Below are 25,588 nucleotides of genomic sequence, written 5' to 3' on the forward strand. Positions count from 1 at the left end.
TTGACAAATGTATGGCTCAATTTACCCTGTTGAATTACATAAGAGCTACTTGCAAGTGTACTTTGTGAAAGTTTTATTTTACCTAATTTACCTTACCTAAAAGTTTTATAATTATTATAGTTTAGGAGACACATACAAAATAAGGAATATCATATTTACCTGGGTCTATCTTTTTTTTTATGCCTTTGACTGCTGATGACACTTAAACCTACTTTTTTTTACCCTAATGGTAATATTGCACTAAATAATTTTAATTTAATTAAATAATTCACCAAACAATATGTAATAATAACATGCAAATACAGACAGTGTCCTATAACAAATTTTCTGGTTTTCTAACTAAGCAACAAGAGCTGTTAAAAATTCAGCTAAGCTCATTGATGTGTTTTCTGTGGGAATACACTTTGAACTGGAAGTGAAACAGACAATTCTACATACAAAAAAGTGTTATATGTCATTAGAAAGATTAAAATCTTGGTTTTCGATTGGTTATAAGTAATATATTATTAAAACATCAGAAGTAACTACTGGTAATTTCTAAAAGAGAGGATGTGATAGTTGAACATAACAAGTGTTCCAATTTTCTGTTTTACAGCTCTTTAACCAAACAAGACTGAAAGCTACCACAATTATGATTTGCTTAAGTGATAACAACATTATAATGAGTAATTTACATTAAATTTCATACTTCTAAATGAGCAAGGGGTGGTAAATAATTTACTAAAGTGGGGATACCTAGAAAGCAAATATCACAATTCTCACATTAGGGGAAATTTGATTTTGTTTAGATACTGCCTTACAAAATTAAGAACTTAAAACTTATATGACATTAAAATTTGGATTACTATCTACATTTTTAAATCAATATTATTTGTATACCATGATAAGAAAGAGTTTAATTTAATTTTGAACTTAGCTCACTAAAACTATATGATGTACAGAAAAAGATATCTGTAGCATGAGGTTTAATATATAAATACACACACGTTCAATATTTACATAAAATCTCAAGTAACATGACAAAAAATATATAAATTTACACTGATATTTATATGTTGACTTTAAACACAAATGTCTTTACTCCCAGATTATTATCTTGTTTTTATACCATCTATTGGATTTAAGGTCTACATATTAAGTAATTTTATGTTTCTACTTATTAAAACATTCAGTGCAAAAAATTGACTAAACAACTTGCATTAAATAGTGGAATTAATGGAAATCTTCATTATCATCAACTTCTGTCAAAAACAAGAAAAGTTCATTCAGTAATTAGTATAACCAACTTAATAATGCATTCAAACTTGTTCTACACAAAATTATTTAAACAAAAACTTGTATTACAAGTTCCAGTTTTACAGTAAGTTAAGATTCACTTTTAGAGCAGGAACAACATTTCAATCACTGGTGCAATCATTTACATTCTTCACCATTAAAAGGTTGTATATTCGAGTATAATATTATCGGTGATTGAAACATCATATGATTTCTTAAACAAATCTAACTATAACTTGTAATACAATATAACCAATCAGTAAACTCAAAATGAAAATATATCTTATGATTGCAATTCATTCACTCATAATTTGGGCTCTCTTACTAAATATTTAGCTCTAATGCCAATAATATTTCTCTAAGTTCAGCCAGTTTAAGTGGATTTGTTCTTCCACCTAGACACTAGGATAAAGTTGGAAAATAAGTATAATAATAAATTCTCACAATTCTCACATTAGGGGAAATTTGATTTTGTTTAGATACTGCCTTACAAAATTAAGAACTTAAAACTTATATGACATTAAAATTTGGATTACTATCTACATTTTTAAATCAATATTATTTGTATACCATGATAAGAAAGAGTTTAATTTAATTTTGAACTTAGCTCACTAAAACTATATGATGTACAGAAAAAGATATCTGTAGCATGAGGTTTAATATATAAATACACACACGTTCAATATTTACATAAAATCTCAAGTAACATGACAAAAAATATATAAATTTACACTGATATTTATATGTTGACTTTAAACACAAATGTCTTTACTCCCAGATTATTATCTTGTTTTTATACCATCTATTGAATTTAAGGTCTACATATTAAGTAATTTTATGTTTCTACTTATTAAAACATTCAGTGCAAAAAATTGGCTAAACAAATTGCATTAAATAGTGGAATTAATGGAAATCTTCATTATCATTAACTTCTGTCAAAAACAAGAAAAGTTCATTCAGTAATTAGTATAACCAACTTAATACGGCATTCAAACTTGTTCTACACAAAATTATTTAAACAAAAACTTGTATTACAAGTTCCAGTTTTACAGTAAGTTAAGATTCACTTTTAGAGCAGGAACAACATTTCAATCACTGGTGCAATCATTTACATTCTTCACCATTAAAAGGTTGTATATTCGAGTATAATATTATCGGTGATTGAAACATCATATGATTTCTTAAACAAATCTAACTATAACTTGTAATACAATATAACCAATCAGTAAACTCAAAATGAAAATATATCTTATGATTGCAATTCATTCACTCATAATTTGGGCTCTCTTACTAAATATTTAGCTCTAATGCCAATAATATTTCTCTAAGTTCAGCCAGTTTAAGTGGATTTGTTCTTCCACCTAGACACTAGGATAAAGTTGGAAAATAAGTATAATAATAAATAATACACAATAAAACAAAAACGAAATTAACATTAAAGAATAAAATACAAATAACATACTTGTAACTTATATTTTTGCTTACAACTTTCTCTGTGACTTATATTATTAGAAGCCCTGTACCCACAAAATCATGGACCCACAAGTACATTGATGCAAACAGTGTTTAGAAAATGTTCGACTAGCTGATGGAGTCATCACCCCACCAGATATTCTGGGGTGAGATCAGTCTGCAACGATTTTACAGAAAACAGCTATTTTTATTAACCCTCTCCATGCTCCACATGATGTTTCCATTCTGCTCCTCATATAATGTTTTAGTTTTTCCCTCCATTGTTTGAAATCACAGCTGATACTTGTTATATCAATGACCCATAGATGTTACCCCTAATAACTATTCATAATGAGAAAAAAATGTATATTATATAGCACACATATTAGGCATTTATGCAGTAGTTAAGTGATTTGTATTAGCATATTAAATTTAATATTTGTACAATATAGTGTATCATTCATGACCAATGCTAAGCCATGGGTTAATATAAAAGAAAAGTTTGAGACAACATCTGAAAAAAAAAAAAAAAGAAGAAGAAGAGGAGAGAGAGTCCTGTCTGCCCTCCCAACTTATCTACCTGTCAGTGAGAGTCACCTGGCACACTACCATGGCTTTATACAGCATTTTGTGTTTATTCTCTACCTTTGTATGATATACTATGATTTCATAAAGTAAAAAGAAACAAACAATTTTTGTTATGCATTAAAAGATAAAACAAAAAATGAAAAACAACATATATAAACTAAGGTTATTATAAATGATTACATTAGCTGATGTTACTGAATATTATTACATCATTAAAATTACTATAACTAATTATATTCATTAAGATTACAATAGCTCAATAAGGCTGCTATATCTCATTGCATTAGCTTACGTTTCTACACATGATTATATTCAATAAGATTACTATACCTGATTATACAAGCTAAGGTTACATGATCATATTAACTAAGGTGCTTTTCATGATCATATTAGCTAAGACTGCCATATGTGATTATATCATCCAAGTTAACTGTACAGGATTGTATTAGCTAAAGTTACTAGATGTGATTACATTAGATAAAGTTACTAGATGTGATTGTGTTAGTTAAAGTTACTAGATGTGATTGTATTAGCTAAAGTTACTAGATGTGATTGTATTAGCTTTATTTAGACAAGACATAAGTAAGTTTGCACTTTTTAACAAGTTTTCCCATGTTGTAACAATAACATGCAAAGCAAATTGAAATATTAATATATTGCAGAACCACAATAATTGAATGTTAGAAAACTTTGAATACTCAACTAAGAAATCAGTATTTTACTGTAATATAACAGGACCTGCAAATTCTTGACTTTTTTGCATAACTAATTTTATTAAATTGAGAATTTATCTGAGTTACATACCAGGTGAAATGAAGCATGATACTCTGGCATTACGTGTAACAGTTGTATTAAGAATTTCACCAACAGTCTGAATTATACGAGTTTACAATAGTGGTAATATTTTAACTCTACTAATAACACACACAACACAACACACACACACACACAAGGTTTAGAATGAATAAGATGTCCAGATATCATTAATACCAGACTGTTGTATTAAGATCCTTAATTTCAAGGTATACGGTTCTACTGATAAACATGTAAAATCATTATGGACTTGATTTTGAAACTTTTGAATTATTATTTTAAGTAAAATACTATAGGTATTAATTCTGTTTTTACACCAACAAAGAACTTATCACTACAAAAATAAATATATTCAAAAGAAGTTTAATTAAAACTATGAAAGAAATCTTCAAATAATATTTAAAATAAATGAATCAAAAGAAAATAAGTTCTTACCATTTGTAGCTGTGAGGTAAACCTAGCAAAAATGTTTTTGTGTTGATCCATAAATGAAAACTGAATTTACATTTGTTTCATTAGCATTTTGTTAAAAGAAATAAAGAGCAAAATATAGTGGGAAGAAAAGATAGCTTTTGTTCATGCTAACTTTGTTTCAGTTTTTTTTTAAACAAACTATCCATTTATGATTAACTAATATAAGTATACTTATGGTTATATTGTTATTAGAATATGTTAATTATTAAATTCAGTTAATAAAGCAATAAATTTTAAGAAATAAACCTTAATATCCCAGCTAAGACAGTCGGTTTGTTACAGCTGTTACTGATTTATTAGCTACAATTCAAAGTAGTCATGTTAACATGTTACTAAGTTACATTAAAAAAAGAAAACATTCATAATTTGACATCAACCAGAAGCGTTGAGGGTAACTGAAAGCTACCAGCATGCTTCTGAACAATTTTATTTTCCTCAAAAGGTTATAAATACTTCTTTTGCTATATTAAGTAAATAAAAACAGTTTAGAAATTTCAGAGGCAGATGCATTTTGCAAAAAGTTTTATTGTTACCTTCTGAAACATAGCAACAGCAGGAAAGTTGAGAAGACCTGTCAATAAATTCAAGCGTCCCCTATGAGGCATTCCAATAACTATGTCAGAAATTCCACCTAAAAATTTTTAGATCATGAATTATGTTATGTTAAGTCTTCGCCACTATGAAACATTGTTGCAATTAACACCATACTTTGAAAATTAACGTTTTTTAATGGCCAAAATATAGTGAATTTTTTACTTTTGAGAATAAAATTTCCCCTTAACAGTGAGCAATCAAATTAATTTTAAATAAGTATTCAAATAAATTATACAAAAGAATCTATGCCAAACAGGCCATACACAAAAAAATGTGACATTAAAGAACCATCATACCTGAGTGAAAACACATCCAAGAAGTATGATACTATAATAAGGCCAACAATATGTAATAATTTATTATAATACATTACATTCTGCAAATAAGACAGTTCCTGCATGACAAATTAACTCTAGAACAACTGTATTCTATGACTCATAGCAGGTAATGCCACTCTTATATTTCAAAAATAAAACTGGTGGAAGAAATTGTTTAAAATTTGATATGAGCATTCCTAAAAGTATGTAGTCTCAAAGAAATAAAATATTTTGATTTCTTCTACTATCTTTAATATACAAGTCAATATTTAATGTAGTTATTTACACTTGCACTTTGAATTGTACACCTGCAAGGTGACCTTCATGTGAAGTACAAAAATACTATTTTTGACCTTACAGTGTTTGCATTTCATTTGTATAATCTCTAGGGCTTCATAAATGAATATCTAAAGTTTCTTTCAGGGTAAATGATCATATTTTATCTTCAATTTTCACTACTGTATCTATAATTATCAGCTTAAAGTGCAATGACATATTTGAAATTAAAATATGAAAATATGTACACATCTATCAAACTTTTCATAGAAATCCACAAGAACATATCCTTCTTGTATGTGTAATTTCAAGTTTCTATATTTTCACCTGTAGTTTTGTTTGTTTTGTTTTAATTTTCCTTTTAGTTTCATATTTTCATATTATTTTATATTCTTCATCTATTATCATTTATTCTCATATTTTAACTGTTGCTCACAAGGCTTTACAAAGTTCATTTAACAGATTCCCTGCAGCAATGCATTACCAATCAAAGGTGGCATGTTTGTAATATTGTTTATAACCTCTCAAAATCCAGGCAACAAATTAAACTTATGAAAATAATTAAGCCATTATCCAAATATACTTTTAACACAAAAATAATATATGATTACCTAAAATATAAATGTAAGACCTAAATACAGTTCAACTGTCTCTCTAACTATAGCATATTTAGGTAAGAAACCACTGTATGTGTTAAAGTCAATCAAGCAGACAACAATATGAATGGCAGTTGCATGCCCACTGTAAGAAAAATTGCATACAAGTTTCACATTAATCATTGGTGAATACAGTGTAAATTGAGCTCTTCTAATGACCACACGCACACACTTGTGTCAATTAACTATACATAAATCGTTGAGGATCTCAAGCCAAAGTATATAATGAGGGCATGGCAAGTGTCAAGGGTTTGGAAATTTATATACGTTTCCAAGACAACCCAACTTGCAGACTTTAGTTCTCAAATGATAATTAAGTGAAACATACATACTGTGTGTGAGTAAACTTCCTGTACATGTAAACTTATTCATCTCAGAGAGGAATGGTGCCATAGTTGAGATTTTTCAAAGCATGTGAACCATATGACATGAAAACTGCAGTTTAAGTATTTTTTGAAATGTTTCCTTTGCAACAAAGAAATTAAAGCTTAGATAAAATCAAAATTCAAATTATAACATACAAACTAACGTTAATTTCATATTCCTATATTGATGGCAAAGTGAATTAATTAAATTTTGAATATAATGCAGTACGTATACAGAAAGGTATTTAAAAAATGGCAGTAGGGAACATAGGATTAAATAAATATAAGGAATATTGTGTTGTCTCTATTATTGACGCTGCAAATTAATAAAATTTGGCCATATCAATAAGATTACACAAAAACACATAACTTAGTGATTTTAAGAAGATACTGTCATTTTTGCAACCTTATTTATGTAATAAGGCTTTAAACAAGAATTACTACTTCATTACAACATAAACATAACTTACATTGTGGACCACCTTCAAAAAATCTCAGTAAAGAAACCCATCATGCTTTCTGCTCCTTCTCCTCCATACCTTTTGACAGTGACAAACTTGGTGGCTAGGAATACATCAAATGCCTAGAATGAGAGAGTTTCATTCAGGAGAACACACACAGAAAAATTTCAAATTCCATCACATAAAACATGCTTAAGTTCAGTTTACAATAGCTCACTTCCCTTAGATAACTATCCTTCCACACTGACACCACATGGTCAAAAATAGAGAGTTTATTACAAATCATGTATAGTATTTTACATGCTATCAATGAAAAAAAGTCTAAGGTTGTATACGTGACAAGGGGAAAAGTAATTTTTTTATAACAATTGGATTGTTGGCTTGTTTTGTAAGTCTGATATTTACTTCTTGAAGTTCTGTTCAGTACACTTTTGAGTAATATTGATGTTAATTTTATGTAAAGTAGAACAACATCTGTTCATCAAGAACTTCCCGGTAGATCCTGGTATGCTTAACTAACCAAATGAAACAAGTTTAAACACTTGAACTACTTAGCATACCTGTTGTACTAGTTCTGCTAACAGCAAGAAAACAAAACCAAATCTAATTAGTTCTAATAATTGATATATAATAACTTTGTACTAAATTAACTGCCATTATAATAAGGTTTTCTAAAAATGTTGGTTAAACAGAAAAGATGACTTTCAACAAAGTGGCAAATTTCCACAGTTTATACAACTTCCACATTACAAGGTAACATTTGATAAACAAAAAAGAAAGAATATGAAAATCATAAGAAATAAGATTGAAAAAATTAAACTTCTTAACAAACATTAATGAATATAATTACTGAAGTTCATCTTTGAAAAGTGGAAAATAAGTTAAACCACATAAAACAGATTTACATCATATTAAAACTATTTTTACCATCAAGCTTTGGGCCCAAAGTTTAAATATACAAAAATAATAAAGTAATTTGAAAACACAGGACGATTATAAGGAAACTGTCCTTCCCCTATTTCCTAATTACTTGTCCTAGGAAAACTTAATTTCACCAATGTCACACTAAAAATCACAAGTTTTATTCTGAAAAGATTCTGAAATTCTAATGGATCTCGCATGCAAATCATCATGCACCAAACCTCTTATTGGCAACACATTCACTTGATGCATGTGACTCCCTCTATTCAATTCTACTAAACTATCATTTCAAGTGTTGGCAGAAAATGGAAGCACCAGTTTTCAAGAAAGAGAAAGAGTGGAAATAGGTTTTTCAGAATAGGAACATTATAATTTTCAATATGGTACATTACCTCCACTACCACAAACAGCTAGAAACACACTTCAAATAGTAAAGGGACCAGTGTGAGGAAAAGAAAGAAACTCCTACTAAAGTGTCCAAAGGACATTCCCCAAAAGGAGATCTTTGTAGTTGAAGTTCACTTAATTTTGAAACATCTGTATAAATGGGAATAGAAGGATGGTTCAAAAGATGTTTGGCAAATAGAAAATGGTACTTCCAATCGGGAGTATCTGCCTTCTTCAGATGACTCAAAAAAAAGTTGCATCTGGGGATGATAATAAGCCATGGTAGGATGGGCTGATCAGCGAAGTCAGCAACGTCAACCTAATTCAGTCAACTGTGCCTGGATATGAAAGCCAAAGGGACAATGGCAGAACATCTATTCTGAAAAAGCATGGCTCACTGAGGAAGGAAAGCTTAACCCCATGTGGGATGCTGTGCTAAGGATTGAAGTTTTGAAGCATGCAGTAAAGACAGTTACTAATGGCAAAAATGCAGAGGAAGTTTTATGAGACTCAATGTACAAACTCCAGACTGGAAAAATGTGGAGAGATCCTGTTTAGAGCCGAAGGATCTGATGGTGAACAGGGTCCAACATCTTCAAGGCAAAGATCCTGGGAAAGCCATAGACCAGAGACTCATAGTCAAGTTTTGATCGTACGAGGGCACAGTAGATGTTTAGCATAGAACATTGATCCACTCCCCAAAAGTTGAAAGAGAGGGCACAAAGGATGTTCATTTCCCTTGTACACTTGACACATAACTGCTTGATGTGTGGTATAAAGGTCAGCTTACGGTCACAGATAAGCCCAAAGAACTCTGTTTCAGAGAACACGGGAAGTACACCTTATTCAGAATTGGGGTAAGTACTCAATTAGTGGCAAAAGTGCATGCAAATGGTTTTAGAGTGAGAAAAGGTAAAACAGTTTGCTGTGGTTCACTTTAGTAAACGACTGAGGGCAGTCTGTACATACTGTCCAATAAACCTTATGCTCAACGACTGACATGAGATGCGGAAGTCTTTTACATACTGACTGTTTGCAACTGTATGGGGGAGTTGTCCACTGATGACATTAATATTTATAATAAAAAGTGTGACACTTAAGACATAGCTCTGAGGGACTCCAAGTTCCTGTAGGAAAGAAAGTGTCAAACCCAATTGGATTGGCAATCACCAGTCCATTAAAAATATTTAATAAAAATGGACAAATGGCCACACAACCCATATGAGTGGAGGTCTCACAAGATATTATACCTCAAAGTACCATTATAAGCTTTCTCAAGGTAAAACAAAATACAAAAACAAAATGTTATCACTTGAGAAAGGCTTCCCTGATTGACATTTTAAGTCAAACCAGCTAATCCATGGTGAAGTGCTATTATTGGAACCCACACTGAGTGAGTGAGAGGAGATTATTTGAATTGAGGAACCAAACAATAAGCATTAACCATCCTCTCTCAAACCTTACAGAAGCAGCTCATCAAAGCAACTGGACAGTAGTTTGAAGATATCTTGAGATCCTTCCTAGGTCTCGAAAAAGGGAGGGCAATAGCATGATGCCAAGCATCAGGAAAAGCAATCTCTGCTAGATCCAGTTAAAAACAACCAGAAAAATAGCAAGAAATGCAGGAGAGAGATGGTACAGCATCATGTAGTGAATACCATCAGGTCTGACTGATGTACTGCCAGACTGATGAACAAAAATCTTGAGCTTGGAGCCAAGTAAATGCCAGAAGCTAGGACCAAAGGAAGTGGATCAGGAAAGCCAATGTAAAGAATGGTGATAGGGATAAGTGTTGATGTTGGCTCATCAACTCTCTTAACTCCAGAGGGCAAAAGACTCTTCAATGTGGTTTGAAAACGACTCTGTTGGAGACACAAAGAGATCTGTCTGCACTCCCATTGTAGTAGTGGAATGGTGGACTGTAACTTTCAAGCCTTGGGGTAAGAACCATTTTCAAACACTGTACCTCTTTTCCCTTCACCAACCTATGGCAAAAACAAAAGAAAGGTGTGAGAGCCATTGCAACTGACACAATGAGGGTCTGTTTCACACTCAACAACATTGTGGTCCTTACTACCACAATGAGCACATGTCAAAGAACCATGACATGATGTGTTCAAGTGACAAAACTGCTGACACTGGAAACATCTGAGAGGATTTGGAATGTATGGTCGTGCCTTGCAATTAAGATAACCTGTCTTGATGGTGGCAGGTGGGTGTAGTGATGTAAACATGAAAATTAGGACACTGGTCAACATCCTAATTCCATCTTTGTGAGTTGAAACCAGTGAGGATCTCTGACTCAGAGATATTATTCAAATCTACTCAACAATAACTCCTTGTAATGAATTCAAAGTAGCATGGGGAATGGGGAGTAACCTCGATGGATATATCCCCAATGGCCTTCAAATGCAAGAGGAGTTCACTCTGTTTTGGAGTGGATGTTTCCACCAAGGTGCCCTCAGAATAAAGTTTTTGACCGACCTAGGAGTGCCATCCAGTCTCTTCTGAATAAAAAAAAGAAAGAAAAGGGGGTCATCTGCCCTAATGATTTGTCTGATAAAGAATGCAATATCAGGAAATGAAGTACAGGTGTTGTACTATTGAAAAAGTTGAAGATTGCTATTCAGAATCTTCAAGATATGGTTATTTACTTGTGGTCTACTTTTTTATTATTTTATTTTTGAGTTTGGAGATCCATAATAAAGAAAGAATATTTTGTGCCCACTGACCCCACCCACCATACCCCCCTATGAGAGTATGCATTACAATGCTATACAAGGACACTACAGCAATGCCAGGGTTTTGTGAGCACTATACCTGAACACCAGCAAACAGAATGTCCAACACCGGTACTCCATTGACCCTAGCCCAAGTAGATCAGCTGAATGATCCTGGGGTTTTCACCCCAAGGCTGCTCATCTACATAAATTCAAGGGGAATACTAAGATGAAGAGGTATCATGCAACAAAGAAGAAAATATGGGAAAACTGACAAACATCATATCACCTGAGAAATCATGCCTAATATTTCTGTATTAGTCCTAGCTGATTACACAGGTGGGGCATGGGTAGACGTAGCAAAATCTGGTGATGAAAAAGTTATCAACATTCTCATCAGCACAAACAGGCTCAGCTTATTCAGGAGGAAGTGAGGTAAGTTCAGGAGAAGAAGGTTGACTCATATAATGATCAATCTTATAGTGGATAATTGCAGATAAATCCAATGAGAGACCTCCTATACCTGCTGCTTGTGAGATAGTGCTGGTAGGAGATATGATATCCAAAGTGGCAAAATTAAATTTAAAATTCATTGTTGAATTACGAACCAAACAAAAGTGTTTGATGTATAAAAATTAAAGAGTGAAAGAAAAGAAAGACTGGGAAATTATGTTAAATGTAAAATTTTCTAACAATGCAAAGATAAAAAAAAAAGGAATGAAGAAATTCCACTTCAAAAATTAAACTACTGACAGTCAGAAATCTGAATGCAAAATACCAACTCAACACACCTCTCAACATGAATATTGCCAAATGTGATGTAGTACTTTGACAGAATTGAATAAAGTCATGTGCATCAAGAGTGTGTGTTGCACTTTTATTGGTGGAGGGTTGTTGCATGATAACTGGTATGCAAAAGACATTAGAATTAATCAATTCCAGATGGGTGATAGTTTTGTATAAAAAGGGTAGCATTGAATGAGAATAGCTGTTTATGTAAGAAGAAGTAATTACCATACTGGAATTAGTTATGTAGTATAATATGGTTTTGAATAAACTTTATTCCCACCAAGAAGTAGTTTAAAGATATAATTTTAAACAAAAGCAATTAAAATCACACTTTAAATAACACTCTTTGGTCTTTTTTTTTAATTTGGAAAAATATAAAATAAAGCCATACTATCAGTAAATTGCACTTCCTGTAAGAGACTTTCAAAATAAAATTTCAAGGAAATGTAATGCTTGTTTAAAATCATACCATACAGGGGCATATCCAGCATTTTCCAATGGGGTGGTGTTCCCCTTTTTAAAATATTTTATAAATATAGTCAAATTACCACAAAATTACTAATTATTGGATTTCATTGCTTTTTTTCACCATGCAGTTGTTGTCACTAGGTTACATCACTGTCATGAATAATGAGTGTACTGCATTAGTAATACGGAGAGAACCAGTCACCACAAAATGGCCTATATTTATTTATTCTAGATCTCAAGGGCATGAATGTATTCACTGTAATCTGCAGTGGATACATCACTGCTCTGTGGTAAAGCATTTAAAGCTCAGTGCTACAACCTTTGTTAGTCACTTTTTACAGCTTACACTATTTACAACTGAAAACTATTACCTCAACTCTAGTATTTTTGCTTTCTAAACCTTTACTCAGCTAAAAAAAAAACTGAGTGGATTTAGATTTAAAATCACACAGAATAAAAAATTTGTCACTCACTTGAGATTTCAAAAGCTCTTTTCCTAAAGTTCTCTTCTTATCAGGTGTTAAATACCACTTCTCCTGCATGCTTTCAAATTTCTGTATAAACCATTCTTTCTCTTCTTCAGTCTATAAGGATTCATCAAACTCACATTAGAAAAAAAAAGGTTTTATTCATTATCTTTACTTACATTATGTTTTTATCTCCTTGCTGGTTCACCAATTCTTCTTCAAATGAGCAAATTGATTAAAAATAAAATGCTAAATGTTAAAGTAAATAATAATGTGTGTTAAAAATTCCTTACCCTAATTATGATCTGTAGTGACTTAAGTAAAACTGATAAAAAAAAATTACACTTCAATTTAATCTACTTCATATTAAAACATCTGTTGTTCATGCAGTGTGATAATACAAACAACATATTGACCACTACTATGTCTGCCATATCTCAGCTGGCCTGATGAGCCCTGGTATTGTATGAAAGACATGTAACAGATATTGTATAATGCTGTTGTCTAATTGTTTGAAAAAGGTTTAAATGTTTCCATTTTTTGCTCATCTCAGGCATGATGATCATAGTTTGAAAATAATGTTGTTGTTAACAAATTATTTATGTGGTTTCATAATTTGGAATTAAGAGGGCTTCTTTTTTTTAACTGCCATTCACCATTTGCTGAGACTATAATTTTAAAATGTTTGACATTTCACTAGTCTTTGTTTAGACGAAACAACTAACAACACCACTGCATATTAAATTATGATTAACTTGCTATGCTTGAGATGAGCAAAAAATGAAATTTTAAAACTTGATCATAATAAGGATCACCAAAACAATATAATATTGATAAACACAAGTTATTCATATACTTACTTATCTGTTATTTTCAAGCAAACTTATAATGTCAATGAAATAAGACTTACTGACATGTGTTGAAATTCAACTGATATTGGCCCACAGTAAGCTTTCCTAAGGAATTTTAAAAGTTCCTGTACTGACTCTTTTGACTTCTCCACACCAACCAACCCATCTAACTGTATTATACTATCATCACTGTTTGATAGCCCATATCTGGAGGGGTCCAGCTCTGGCATGGGACTGAGAAGAATAAAGAATTTATAAGATTTGTAATTTTTTTTCTCTCAGAATAATCAAAATATATTCCATATTTTAAAAATTAATCTAGTTCAATAAAAAAAATACAGAGATGGTTTCCATCATATAAACTCCAACTCGAATAGCATTTTATCTACTTGCAAGACACACCAATATAAAGTATCCATGTGTACCCACACATCTGATAACATATGGAAATCAGGCTCATTTAATCCATTCAAACACCATCCAAAAATCAGCCTTCTTCTTTTCTTAGGTATCAATGCCTTGTTTTAACCTTTAATGCCCATTTTACATTGTACACAGGGGCTAATAATGTAAGGAATAGTAGTTCAGAAGAGCTAAATGTTAAGTGCAAGTCATTCAAAGAAAAGATTCATAATAACTTAATTCTGTCAGGGACACTGCCAAAACTTAACTGTAGGGATGAAATTAGAAATCATTATGGCTGAATTCTAGGTTTAAGATGATATGTAAGGAAGAGTAGGTTTACTGGTTGGACTTATGAGACAGTTCTATGAGAAAAGAAAAAAAGTTTTGGAAATAGAATGTTTAGACTAGAGTAGGTCAAATGTAAGGGAGCAATTTTAAACTGGGATTAAATAGTAGAGATGGCCAGAATAATGAAGAAAAAATAAAATGTGGAGAGGGGTATAGTATGGGAACAAAATATGAAGGTTGTTTTAACAGTAGAATAAACTCTTATTATTGTAATGCTAAAAGTATACGAAATAAAATGGATGGCCTTAGAGCACAGGTCAGAAAAGAAGATTTTGAGAAATTGGGAATAACTAAAACCTGGTTAAATGTAGATATTTATGATCAAAGTAATTTCTCTCAAATACAGGGTTAGAGGTTATTTAATAAGAATAGATATATCTTTAATAATAAAGGGAAATTTTAGTTACAGGGATATAAAGTATCAAATGTTGAAGTCAAATCATAAGGAAGAGAAGTTTTTAAAAACTGTTCAGGATGGTCTTCTTCAACAATTAATTAGGAAAATCTGAGCACAAGTGATCCTTGTTCTATTATGTTTTATTACATATGAAGATAAGTGATAAAAGGCAAATTTTGAGGAGATGAGACAAGAATTATGTGCTGTGAATTGGGCAACTGGAATTAGTAGAAATATTTAATAAAAGTGGAAATAAATTCTTAAATATTCAAGATAGGTATGTACCTTATTGACAAAAAAGGGTGGCTACAAGTAAAAACCAGGTATGAGGATATAAAGAAAAATATTATTCTTTTAAAATTCCTTTCAGTGATTGGAGGTATGGGAGACTATATATATAGAAGATCAAAAGATCTGGGAAATTGGGAAATAAAAGAAACCATGAAAAAAGTTTGACTGAGAACTTAAAACTAAATAGTAAGGATTTCTTTAAATACATTAAGGGTTAGCAAAATGTAAAGATATAAGTAAAGCCTTTGAAGTATAACACCAGAAGGCTAATATATGATGATTATGGGATGGCTGGATCATTAAATTATACTTTTTCTACAGTTTTTACTAATGAAACTTTAAGGAATAATTCTAAATCTAAACTAGTGTTGGATGGAAATCAAATTGAACAAAATGATCACATTAATGTTGAGCTTGTTAAAAATAAATTGGAAAGCTTCAAGAATGATAAAGTACGTGGGCTACATAATATCTACCCAAGTGTTTTGAAAGAAATTAAAGACTGTGTATGCAAGTCACTTGTTAGTATTTAATGTAAGTTTTTGAACAGTAGTAATTGCTAGAAGACTGTACACTGGCTAATGTTACTCTTTTTTTTTTTTTTCATGGAAGGAGATAAAAACTGTCCTGGTAATTATAGACCTATAAGTCTCACATCATTAATGGGAAAAGTTTTTGAAATTTTGATAAATGATATTTTCCAAAGTCTTTTACAAAAGTTTAAAATTTTATTAAATAGTCATTATGATTTCACTAGAGGAAAATATTTTGACATTCTGAGGTTACTGGTTATGTAGATGGAAGTAGAGTTGTAGATTAGGCAATTAAATTGGATGAATAAAAGGCAAATGGCTTTAAATTATAATAAATGCAAGTTATCACAGTTTAAATTGTTAGTATACTCTTGATGGGAATAAACATTCTCATGAAAGGAAAAGATCATGGTTTTCTGGTCAACCAGTCATAAGTCATTCAGGCAATGCCCTATTAATAATGGTCAAGCAAATTGGATTTCAAGTTACATCTACAAAAATACTGAGTACAAACATAAATAGGTAATACTATCATTGTACAAGTCATTAGTGAGGCCATATTTGGAGTGTTATATTCAGTTTTGAGCTTTTAACCTCAAAATCAATACTGGATTGTTAGATAAGGTTAATAGGAAAGTTACAAGGATACCTTGGAGCACCATATTATCATATGAGAACAAGTTAATACCTTTGAATTTGTCTTCTCTTAAAAATAAAGGTTAGAGGGAATCTGGTTGAAATGTTCAAGATTGTTGAGGGAATAGATAGCATTGATGAATCATTTTTTTTTCATATTTTGGCAGAGAAAGATGACTTTCAGTTAAAATAACTATTTTTCTAACAGTTTGTCTTCAGGTGTGTAGGAGTTTAAAAAAGTTTGATTATATATTTGAATGATAAGAGCTGGCTTTGAGGTATTTTTTTCCTATACTTTATTAAGTTATGCTCATAATCCAATGTGCACAGTTTGTGCTTTATACACTAATCTCTTTTCTGTCAAGTTTTACATAGTAATGCTTACTATAATTCAAAATTCACTAAGTGAATCTTCATGAAATTTATTACGCATAACAAGTATACTGTATATAAAAAATCAAATTTTTAATGAACTTTTTACTACTGATGACTTGTCTGTGAATTTAATGAGTCAGGATGACTAGTCTGAGTGCAAAATGATTTTGAAGTAAATAAAATATTTCTTTTCATCTTACAATTTTGATGTACACTAATAACAAAGAACAATTAAATGTGAATGTAAATCAGTAAATAAAGGATCATTACATACTCATTTTATTGTCAATTTCATGCAGATGGGGTTGACAATAACATATAAACATTCTTATGGAGACTTTAAATCTATATAATATTTGAGAAACTTCATTAACAAAAAGTAAATTTTATAGTTTGTTCAGTGTTCACTTTCCATTATGTCACCCCCCACATATCATAGGGACATGCTTTGTATACTTGCTATTTCTGTCTCCAGGAGCCACATGTGCATAATTTGATAAAGGTTTTTTTAATACCCTGGATCTAATGATATATAATTTGTAGTCTGTTCTTCAATAAAATATTCATTAAATCACACTTACACTTCTTCATATTTCATTAAATTTTCTAAGGAATATAAATTGTCTGGTCATTCAAATGACAGGCTATTTTCTGAAAGTTATTTTGGAGCTCTGAGATTACAATTTTATTATTACAAATCATTACTTTTATATTAAATGTTTAAAACTATATAAAATAAAAGGTGTTTCTGTTAATACGTTAAGCAAGGTTTATTAATGAAAAACATTTAACAATAAATGAATAATTAAAGAGTTCTTGTTTTTCGTAAAAAGTATTTTTTAGATATTTTGGAAGAGACAAACCTTTAGATTCAGAAATGCTTGAAATAAAACTTTACTTACGATGTCCAACTATTTCAATGTAATGATATGGATGGAATACCTTTTATTTAAAAAAAAATTGTAGTCCTTAACTTTATAAACACTATAAAATTATCTAAGTAGTTATAAAAATAACAGCTTACTCAGTTTGAACAGTTGCAAGTGGATCAGTAAAAGCAACTTTGTGTCCATGTTCTCTGTATGCAGTTATCAATCGATACAAGTTACTCTCTTTCATTCTATTATCAACAGCTTCCTGTGACACTGAGAAAATGATAATGACATAAGCTTTTAGTCACAAACTGAAATAATAAAGAGTTTATAATTTTTATAAGTAAAAGAAACTTGTATGTTAAGCATCACTATTTAAAACAGCATGAAAAACAATACACGAGAAAATAATAAATCAAAGGTAACACATTATGTAAGTCTTTTGACTCTGATTGACCACAATATTGACAAGGAAATTCAATTAATAATATAGTGTATCTCTTTTCTTGTTGACTGACTATGTTTATAACCTAAAATACTTATCCATATATTCATTTATGTTATTCAAAATAAACATTTTCAACATTATTTAACATAAAAAATGTTATTATTCAATTCACTGGTGTACCCCAGAGAATAGAAACAATTCACATTGCAACAATAACACTCAGAGCAAATTTGAAAAACACTCTTAACAGTGAGAAATATACGTCTGTAATTGATGAAACCTTTAAGAAAAAATGTATGTAATGTTTATATGTACACACATTTATCTGAACCATTATTTGGTAAAAGTGTGTCTGTCCACTTATGACTGGCAAACTGCTGAACATAGAATATACTTAAACCCTCACCATTACCAGAAGTGACATGTGGATGGGTGATGGCATTCAAATCTGACTAACTTGTGTTAACCCAAGGGGCCCCTTTGTCTTCTCCATAAACTAAACAGGTATAGACACTAGTGTATACATAAAATTAATTATTTTTTACACAAAATAAGAGGGTAACAAATCTCTTACCTTTAAAGCACTCTTCTTTAGGAAAAGGTCTATAACCATATACACCTTTCTTTGAATGGTAATTTCTGGATATATATTTGGTAGTTGCTGGAACAAAAGACTGTTTTTGTTTCCTAAAAACATTATTAGAAGGTTGGCCAAAGTGTAGTGAAGAAAATGTTTTGATTATCTGTCTATGCTGATAAATCATTTTTAATGCATTTGAGTGAAAAGAAAAAGGTAACAGTCATTCCTGAAAAAAAAAAAAAGTCAATGTAGTGGAATTTTAGTGCCAAATGACAACTGATTTAATTTGACTATAAATACAGTACGTTAATTGAAATTTGATCTACAAAATCCATTCATTTCTATATTTTAAAATTTGAATATAATAAATGAATAGCTACATTTTGCATTATCAAGTGTCACTTGATGACCACATTTTCTTTAGTTTTCAAAATTCCAATGTATTTTGTTTGAGCTTCAAGAGATTTTTAAACTTCAACATCTTAGCTATACATTATCAGTGGGAAAAAAAAACAACAAAGGGGAAAGAACTGGAATATTAAAGCTCTAAGTTAATTAAACATTATTTCTACCAAATTCACTGCACTGCTCATTCATTATATATATACATATAATGCAAATTGTGGTGTCTTTCTCAGCATCATAGTCTCCCATTTGAAAAGCTGCAAGGCTCAACATTCACTTTTAGAATGAAAGAAGAACAGGCAAGAATAATGTTAATTACAAATTTTATTTCTCAAGCAGCATATTCTACATCAAATTGTTAGGAATTAATTGCACTATCATTCACATTTAAAAATGTGACTTAACTTAAAAACTAAACAGATTTACCATAAGTTATTGCTGAGTGACTCTTAGCATCACTAAAATGTTTAGCAATCCATTTTTACAGTTGGTGGTATAAGTAGCTCAGAGCTTTGGCTTTTTATTAACCTTTTTATACTCCATGAAATAATTTAAATTGATAGATTAACTTAAACTTTCCCAACACTGTAGATAGGCATGTTTGGCTGTTAGAACAAAATTGTTTTTTTGAAATAACTTATTTTATTGTACACAAGTTATTTTGCAAGTAACTAAGAAAATGATGCATGGTTGTAGTAGATTTAGAAAATTGCAAATCAACACCAATTTGAACTAGACTATAAACATTACCAAGTGATACTTGTAGCTTTCTACTTTCACTCAAACCTTTTATGTTGTACTTCAAAAGGAAACAGTGAATAAATCTATATTTTTAATAGTTTACCAAAACATACACTATTGTTTTAAACAGGTTAAGCATGTACATAAACCACACCAAATAATTTTAATAACAATACGTATGCCAAGTAAATGTAAACAACACTATGTAATATCTCCACTAATGGTTAAACACTCCTTAAATATGAAAATTAAGTTACTTTTTAATTTTACATCTTAAAGACTGAACAAACATTATGACTTTTTCCTTGAACTTCTTCAGTGAATGAGACAGACTAGATGGACTAATAAATCTACTGTTGTCCTTAAATTGTATTTTCACAAAAATGGGGCCAAGGGCTGCCTGGAGGTACCACCTGTTTCAACCACTTGCACCACAATATAATGTAGTGTGTAGTCTGACAATCATTCAGTATACACTAAGAAGATGTCATAAATTATTCACTAAACAATGCAATTTGTACTGTTAAAATGTCTGTAAAACACATACATGCCACAAATTATGAAAATAATTATGTACCCTGTGAACTACAACACACTGCATCATATCAAGTTCAAAAGCAAGAAATTAAAATTTGGTTTTATTTGCTTTTGAAACAAGACACTTTTGGGGACAATTAGGAAGTACATCTAATACATAGTATTGTATAACATTAACAGACCTGTTTTTACAAAAATACAAGTGCCAAATATCCAAGTCCTGGGATTAAGTCTAGGTTGCATACTTGCTGTTATCTTATAGTTACAAACTACATTTCAGTAACACCATTGGTGCACCCAAATTACAGCTTAGGTAAATTAGATTACTTCTTCCCTTTTCATACATTACATCACTAATTCATCTTTTTTTTCAATTATTTTTACTTCTTAATTAAATATTGGAAAGAGTCTAGACTTCAGTGTACTTATTTATGTCAATAAGAATGAGATTAAATTCTTGGCTAGTCTTAGCTGTATTAAAGTTCTATTCAGTTTATACTAACTTGGCTCAATGTGCAAGTTAAAACCATGGTAAATGACGACTAATTATAATACATGGAAGATCACTCATTTGGGTTATCATAATTTATATCACACGTTTAATATTGTGCTGTGACGTATTTTATCATCGGGCGAGCTATTTGCACCTGTTTAACTTTATAGACACGTGCAGTCGTATACGTGTTTTCAGATTTAACGTAAAAAACATGATGAATCACATGGCACTCGGAAGCCTGAATCAATAATTTAAGCATCTATCATATACTAATATAATGTATATACAAATATATGATAACGAAGTTTGAAACAACAATATATTAAACATACTTATCTCAATTTGTATTTTATACATTATTAAATTGGTAAATATGTTATATATTTATAAATTATATTTCGCGCTATTAACGAGGGTAGACCAACAAATAAGTATACCATATGGAAATTGTAAAAAGGATATTTTTTTTTCTATTTCACTGTCCTTGAAGTTGAAGAAAATAAAATATATGATTTTCTGCAATTTCAATAGTCGTTTAAAGATTGCATTTATAAAATCATACAACAGTTGATCTGCTTGTTGATTTCCAAAAATTACTTACATACCTAAATTAATTTAGGTCAACATATGGTGTGGTAAAATACATTTAAAAGTTAAAGCCCATATAAACCGTGGTTCAAATATTTACTCTTCTAAGTGTCGGAATACGAATACTAGGTTTAAGTACAAGTCCATTAAAAAAGCAAATAATTTATTGTTGTTCGTGCATGTTAAAATTTGTTTGATACTATATAATGTTATAATAAATGAAAGAATTCAGAAAAAAAATTATTGTCGTTGTTCAATAACTCTGCACAATAAGTATAAAACACTCATTGCACGGTCTTCAAAATTATAATCCAACAACATCACATACACTTAGACAAACATATGTTGAACACTTTTCCCACTTACCGTCTCCAAATTTAAGCTGTATTGGGTCTAATGTAGCGCGATCTAGTGGTACATGAATACTGCAATGAAATCAGTGCGACAACTGCAATGTTTGGATAAAACCAAATTTACTTTTAATTTTCAAATAAACGGAGAATTCTTAAAAATGAACTTGAATGATATATTGGAAGTAGTATAAACCTGTATTCCGTACGAAGCAAACTTAAATTTATATAAGGTGGGTGTAGGTCATAAAATTTAAACTTCATAAGTAAAATTTTAAACGCTTTCCGAGATATTTGTCCCATTATTTTCTGCTGCATTCACCCCCCTCCTCCCACACCAAGTGGTACAATGATAAGTTGGTAGAGTTATGACATATAGCTCATTTAGTAGTTTTGCGCTTAACAACTAACCAACTGTAACAATTTCTGACTTCACGAAATATTCGCTTAATTGCTGATGATAAGTTACTTTACCTGCGTGTGATAAACAGCACTAAATTAACCTTTAGCGGGCTGGTCCCACAAAGATTTGTGGGCTCCTATTTCCATACGTGCTATTTATTTTTCTCATTATTGATATAAAATGAAAACAGCAATTTAATTAATTTATATAAGAAAAATTAAACAACTGTGGTAAATTCTGCCTAATTGCAGGATAATTTTATCAGTTAAGTTAAGAGGAGCAAATATCGAATCCCTACAAAAGTCCCAGAGTTCGTTCATTTTCCTTCTTTAAAAGTTTCTTGGTGCATATCTACACAAAGAGTTATCTGCATTATGTCTATATAGCCCGGCATGGCCAGGTGGGTTTAGACGTGCGACTCGTAATCTGAGGGTCGCGGGTTCGCATCCCCGTCGCGCCAAACATGCTCGCCCTTTCAGCCGTGGGGGCGTTATAATATGACGGTCAATCCCACTATTCGTTGGTAAAAGAGTAGCCCAAAAGCTGGCGGTGGGTAGTGATGACTAGCTGCCTTCCTTCTAGTCTGCCAAATTAGGAACGGCTAGAGCAGATAGGCCTCGAGTAGCTTTGCGCGAAATTCAAAAGCAAACAAACAGGCATTATGTCTACCTTGTGGAATCTAACATTGAAATTTAATGTTCCTGATCCGTAAACTTACCAGTGGTCCACAGAGACACCATTCTTGAAAGTCAAAGAAATTAAAACAACAGCAAAATTATTAGTTCAACAGAACAAACGAATGTAACTAATAACACAATAAAAACACAAAAAAATTCCTTTTGGTTCCAGAGCCTAAGTGCACTTACTTAGTATGATACACTTAAACCAAACTTATTTTCTTTCTCGATATGAGGTGGGTCCACTAAATAACAGGAGCTTCAACAACATATCTATTACAGAGTAGTTTTAACTTTCCCTCAATAACAAATTCGTGAAAATAATGTAACTGGACTTAATGTAACATATAAGTCAATAAGTTTTATATAACACGAATACAGTGTTTGCACTTGCTTGGTTAACAATTATAGTTGCTTTTAATGAAACAGCAAATTTACCATCATCTTCAAAATCATATAACAGATCGTTTATACCTTATTACTTGGCCTGGCATGGCCAAGCGCGTAAGGCGTGCGACTCGTAATCCGAAGGTCGCGGGTTCGCGCCCGCGTCGCGCTAAACATACTCGCCCTCCCAGCCGTGGGGGCGTATAATGTGACGGTCAATCCCACTATTCGTTGGTAAAAGAGTAGCCCAAGAGTTGGCGGTGGGTGGTGATGACTAGCTGCCTTCCCTCTAGTCTTACACTGCAAAATTAGGGACGGCTAGCACAGATAGCCCTCGAGTAGCTTTGTGCGAAATTCCAAAACAAACAAACAAACAAACCTTATTACTTCAAATGCAACATTAAACACACACAGTGCAAGTATCATTGACCAAATGATCGCTAATTTTCTTTCAAATATAAAATAGGCCAGCCATAACCTTGATCCATCATTATATTTATCATTGGAGGTCACAGCTGACGACACCTTTCCACATTGTTCAACCATACGTGTGCAGGCCAAATATTACTCCTTGAAGAATAAAAAGCTACAACAAAATCAATTTCATGACTTTCTTGATTATGTCTTATGTAAAACTACAATACTAAAATAACTAATTCTTAAAAATAGTATTTAAAAATAAGAAGGTAGAAATTGCATGACGTTCTTATACACCATGATAGTCTTCCAAGGGTAAAGCAATATACGGATAAACAATAACAACAACGTGACTTAGTCTTTTTAGGCAAATAGTATAGTATTGTTAAAAAATATGGACACCTTATGTGGTTCTTCTGTACTCCTGTATTACTGAGTTAAAGCTTTGTTCTTGAGGAAATGGTACTTTCCATAAATTAAATTAAATTACTTATACTCAGGATGAAGAGTTAGGCATTGAGAAGTGAACAGTGCCAAAGAGAGTTATCTGGTCTAGAAAAAAGTCCTCTTCTGGAAGTTGGATTATTGACAAAGTTTTAAGGTTTAATAACTTCTTCTTGTTGCAGAGGTTCATAAATTACAAATTTTAGAACCTAGTAAATCCAGAATGATCAATGAAATATAATGATATTGCACAGTATGCTGAATATGGGGTGGTCTCATTCATCTTATATACTGGTGATACTACCTGTAACTGGTGGAGAGAAACCAGAGCTGACATTAGTGGATAATGCTCACCAGTAGGAGATCTTTTGCTAGCAGATAAAACAGTGAGCACAAAAGTATGAGAGTGGTGATGTGTGGGGCAGTGATGATTCTTTCCATGATATGAAGTCTGAAGGCATGTAAAGCCAGCAAGTGAGCTACCTCTGGTAACTTGAAACCCTGTTACCCAAGGACGGGAATCTAACACTATATTGCGACCAAGTTGTTTAAGACATTTTTGCAGAAATTACAAAAAACTACAGACTGGCACCAAGACCATAGTTAACTGTAACAGAATTGAAGTAGATCACATGCTTGACACTTAAGGGTACAGCCAAGAAGGAATTGGATTATGTCTTGAGATGTTTCAGGTTAGTTACTACATAGAATTGTTTAACTTGTGTATAGGCAATGCCAGAACTGATCCTGAGTTTGGTCTTATCAACTTTCAGAGCAATTAAGTATTTAAGTGAGGTACAGCTACAAGATTTTAATATAGTCCTTATCCAGTTGTGTTGAAATTTTGACTTGATGTAAAACCAAATTTAAAGCTGGTGAAAGAGTCTCACTATAAACTGGAGTAACTATGATAATTAAATGTGTTTGTTACATAGGAAGGCATATTATACATTTCTCTCAGCAGGTTTTGAAGACATTTTAGTTGGCAAGTTCATTTAATGGTACTTAATGAAATGATAAGGCATCACTAGGATGTGAGAGGTATTCTCACTCAAACAAAGACAGTTTTTGTAAAGATGAGTTCACAAGAGAAGGAAAAGAATGCAATGGTCTTACAGTTTGGCCATAATATGGCTAATAATCAGTTGGTTGGATTAGGCAAATGTTTACAAATCTTTGGGTTCTCCATCATGGGTTCTACTGGAAGTGGTGCTCTTGGGAGTTCAATCAATGACTTCTCAAACTTCTGGATGAGTCTAGTGCTGGCATCAGTCAGATCTGTCATGATCTACAACATATCTTTATTCAAAGTAAACGTTAATGCAGCTCTTCAGACCTAGAGCACAGATGGGAATTTGAGCACCTCCTTGAAGTCAATGAATAA

The 25,588-nt window shown here is 31.5% G+C and overlaps 1 protein-coding gene across 1 annotated transcript in view; it reads right to left on the bottom strand.

The window, feature by feature from the left end:
• LOC143225730 (2-oxoadipate dehydrogenase complex component E1) overlaps positions 1-21,993 on the bottom strand; it is a 69,097-nt gene extending 47,104 nt beyond the window's left edge. Inside the window, 7 exon segments of the mRNA XM_076455652.1 lie at positions 5,136-5,271; positions 7,293-7,393; positions 13,030-13,140; positions 13,934-14,108; positions 17,884-18,004; positions 18,754-18,985; positions 21,893-21,993. Of these exon segments, the coding sequence (XP_076311767.1) occupies positions 5,136-5,271; positions 7,293-7,393; positions 13,030-13,140; positions 13,934-14,108; positions 17,884-18,004; positions 18,754-18,943 (834 nt within the window). The 5' untranslated portion in view covers positions 18,944-18,985; positions 21,893-21,993.
• Positions 21,994-25,588: the final 3,595 nt, after the last annotated feature.

The sequence above is a fragment of the Tachypleus tridentatus genome, chromosome 9, assembly GCF_004210375.1.
Source record: "Tachypleus tridentatus isolate NWPU-2018 chromosome 9, ASM421037v1, whole genome shotgun sequence".
NCBI lineage: Eukaryota > Metazoa > Arthropoda > Merostomata > Xiphosura > Limulidae > Tachypleus > Tachypleus tridentatus.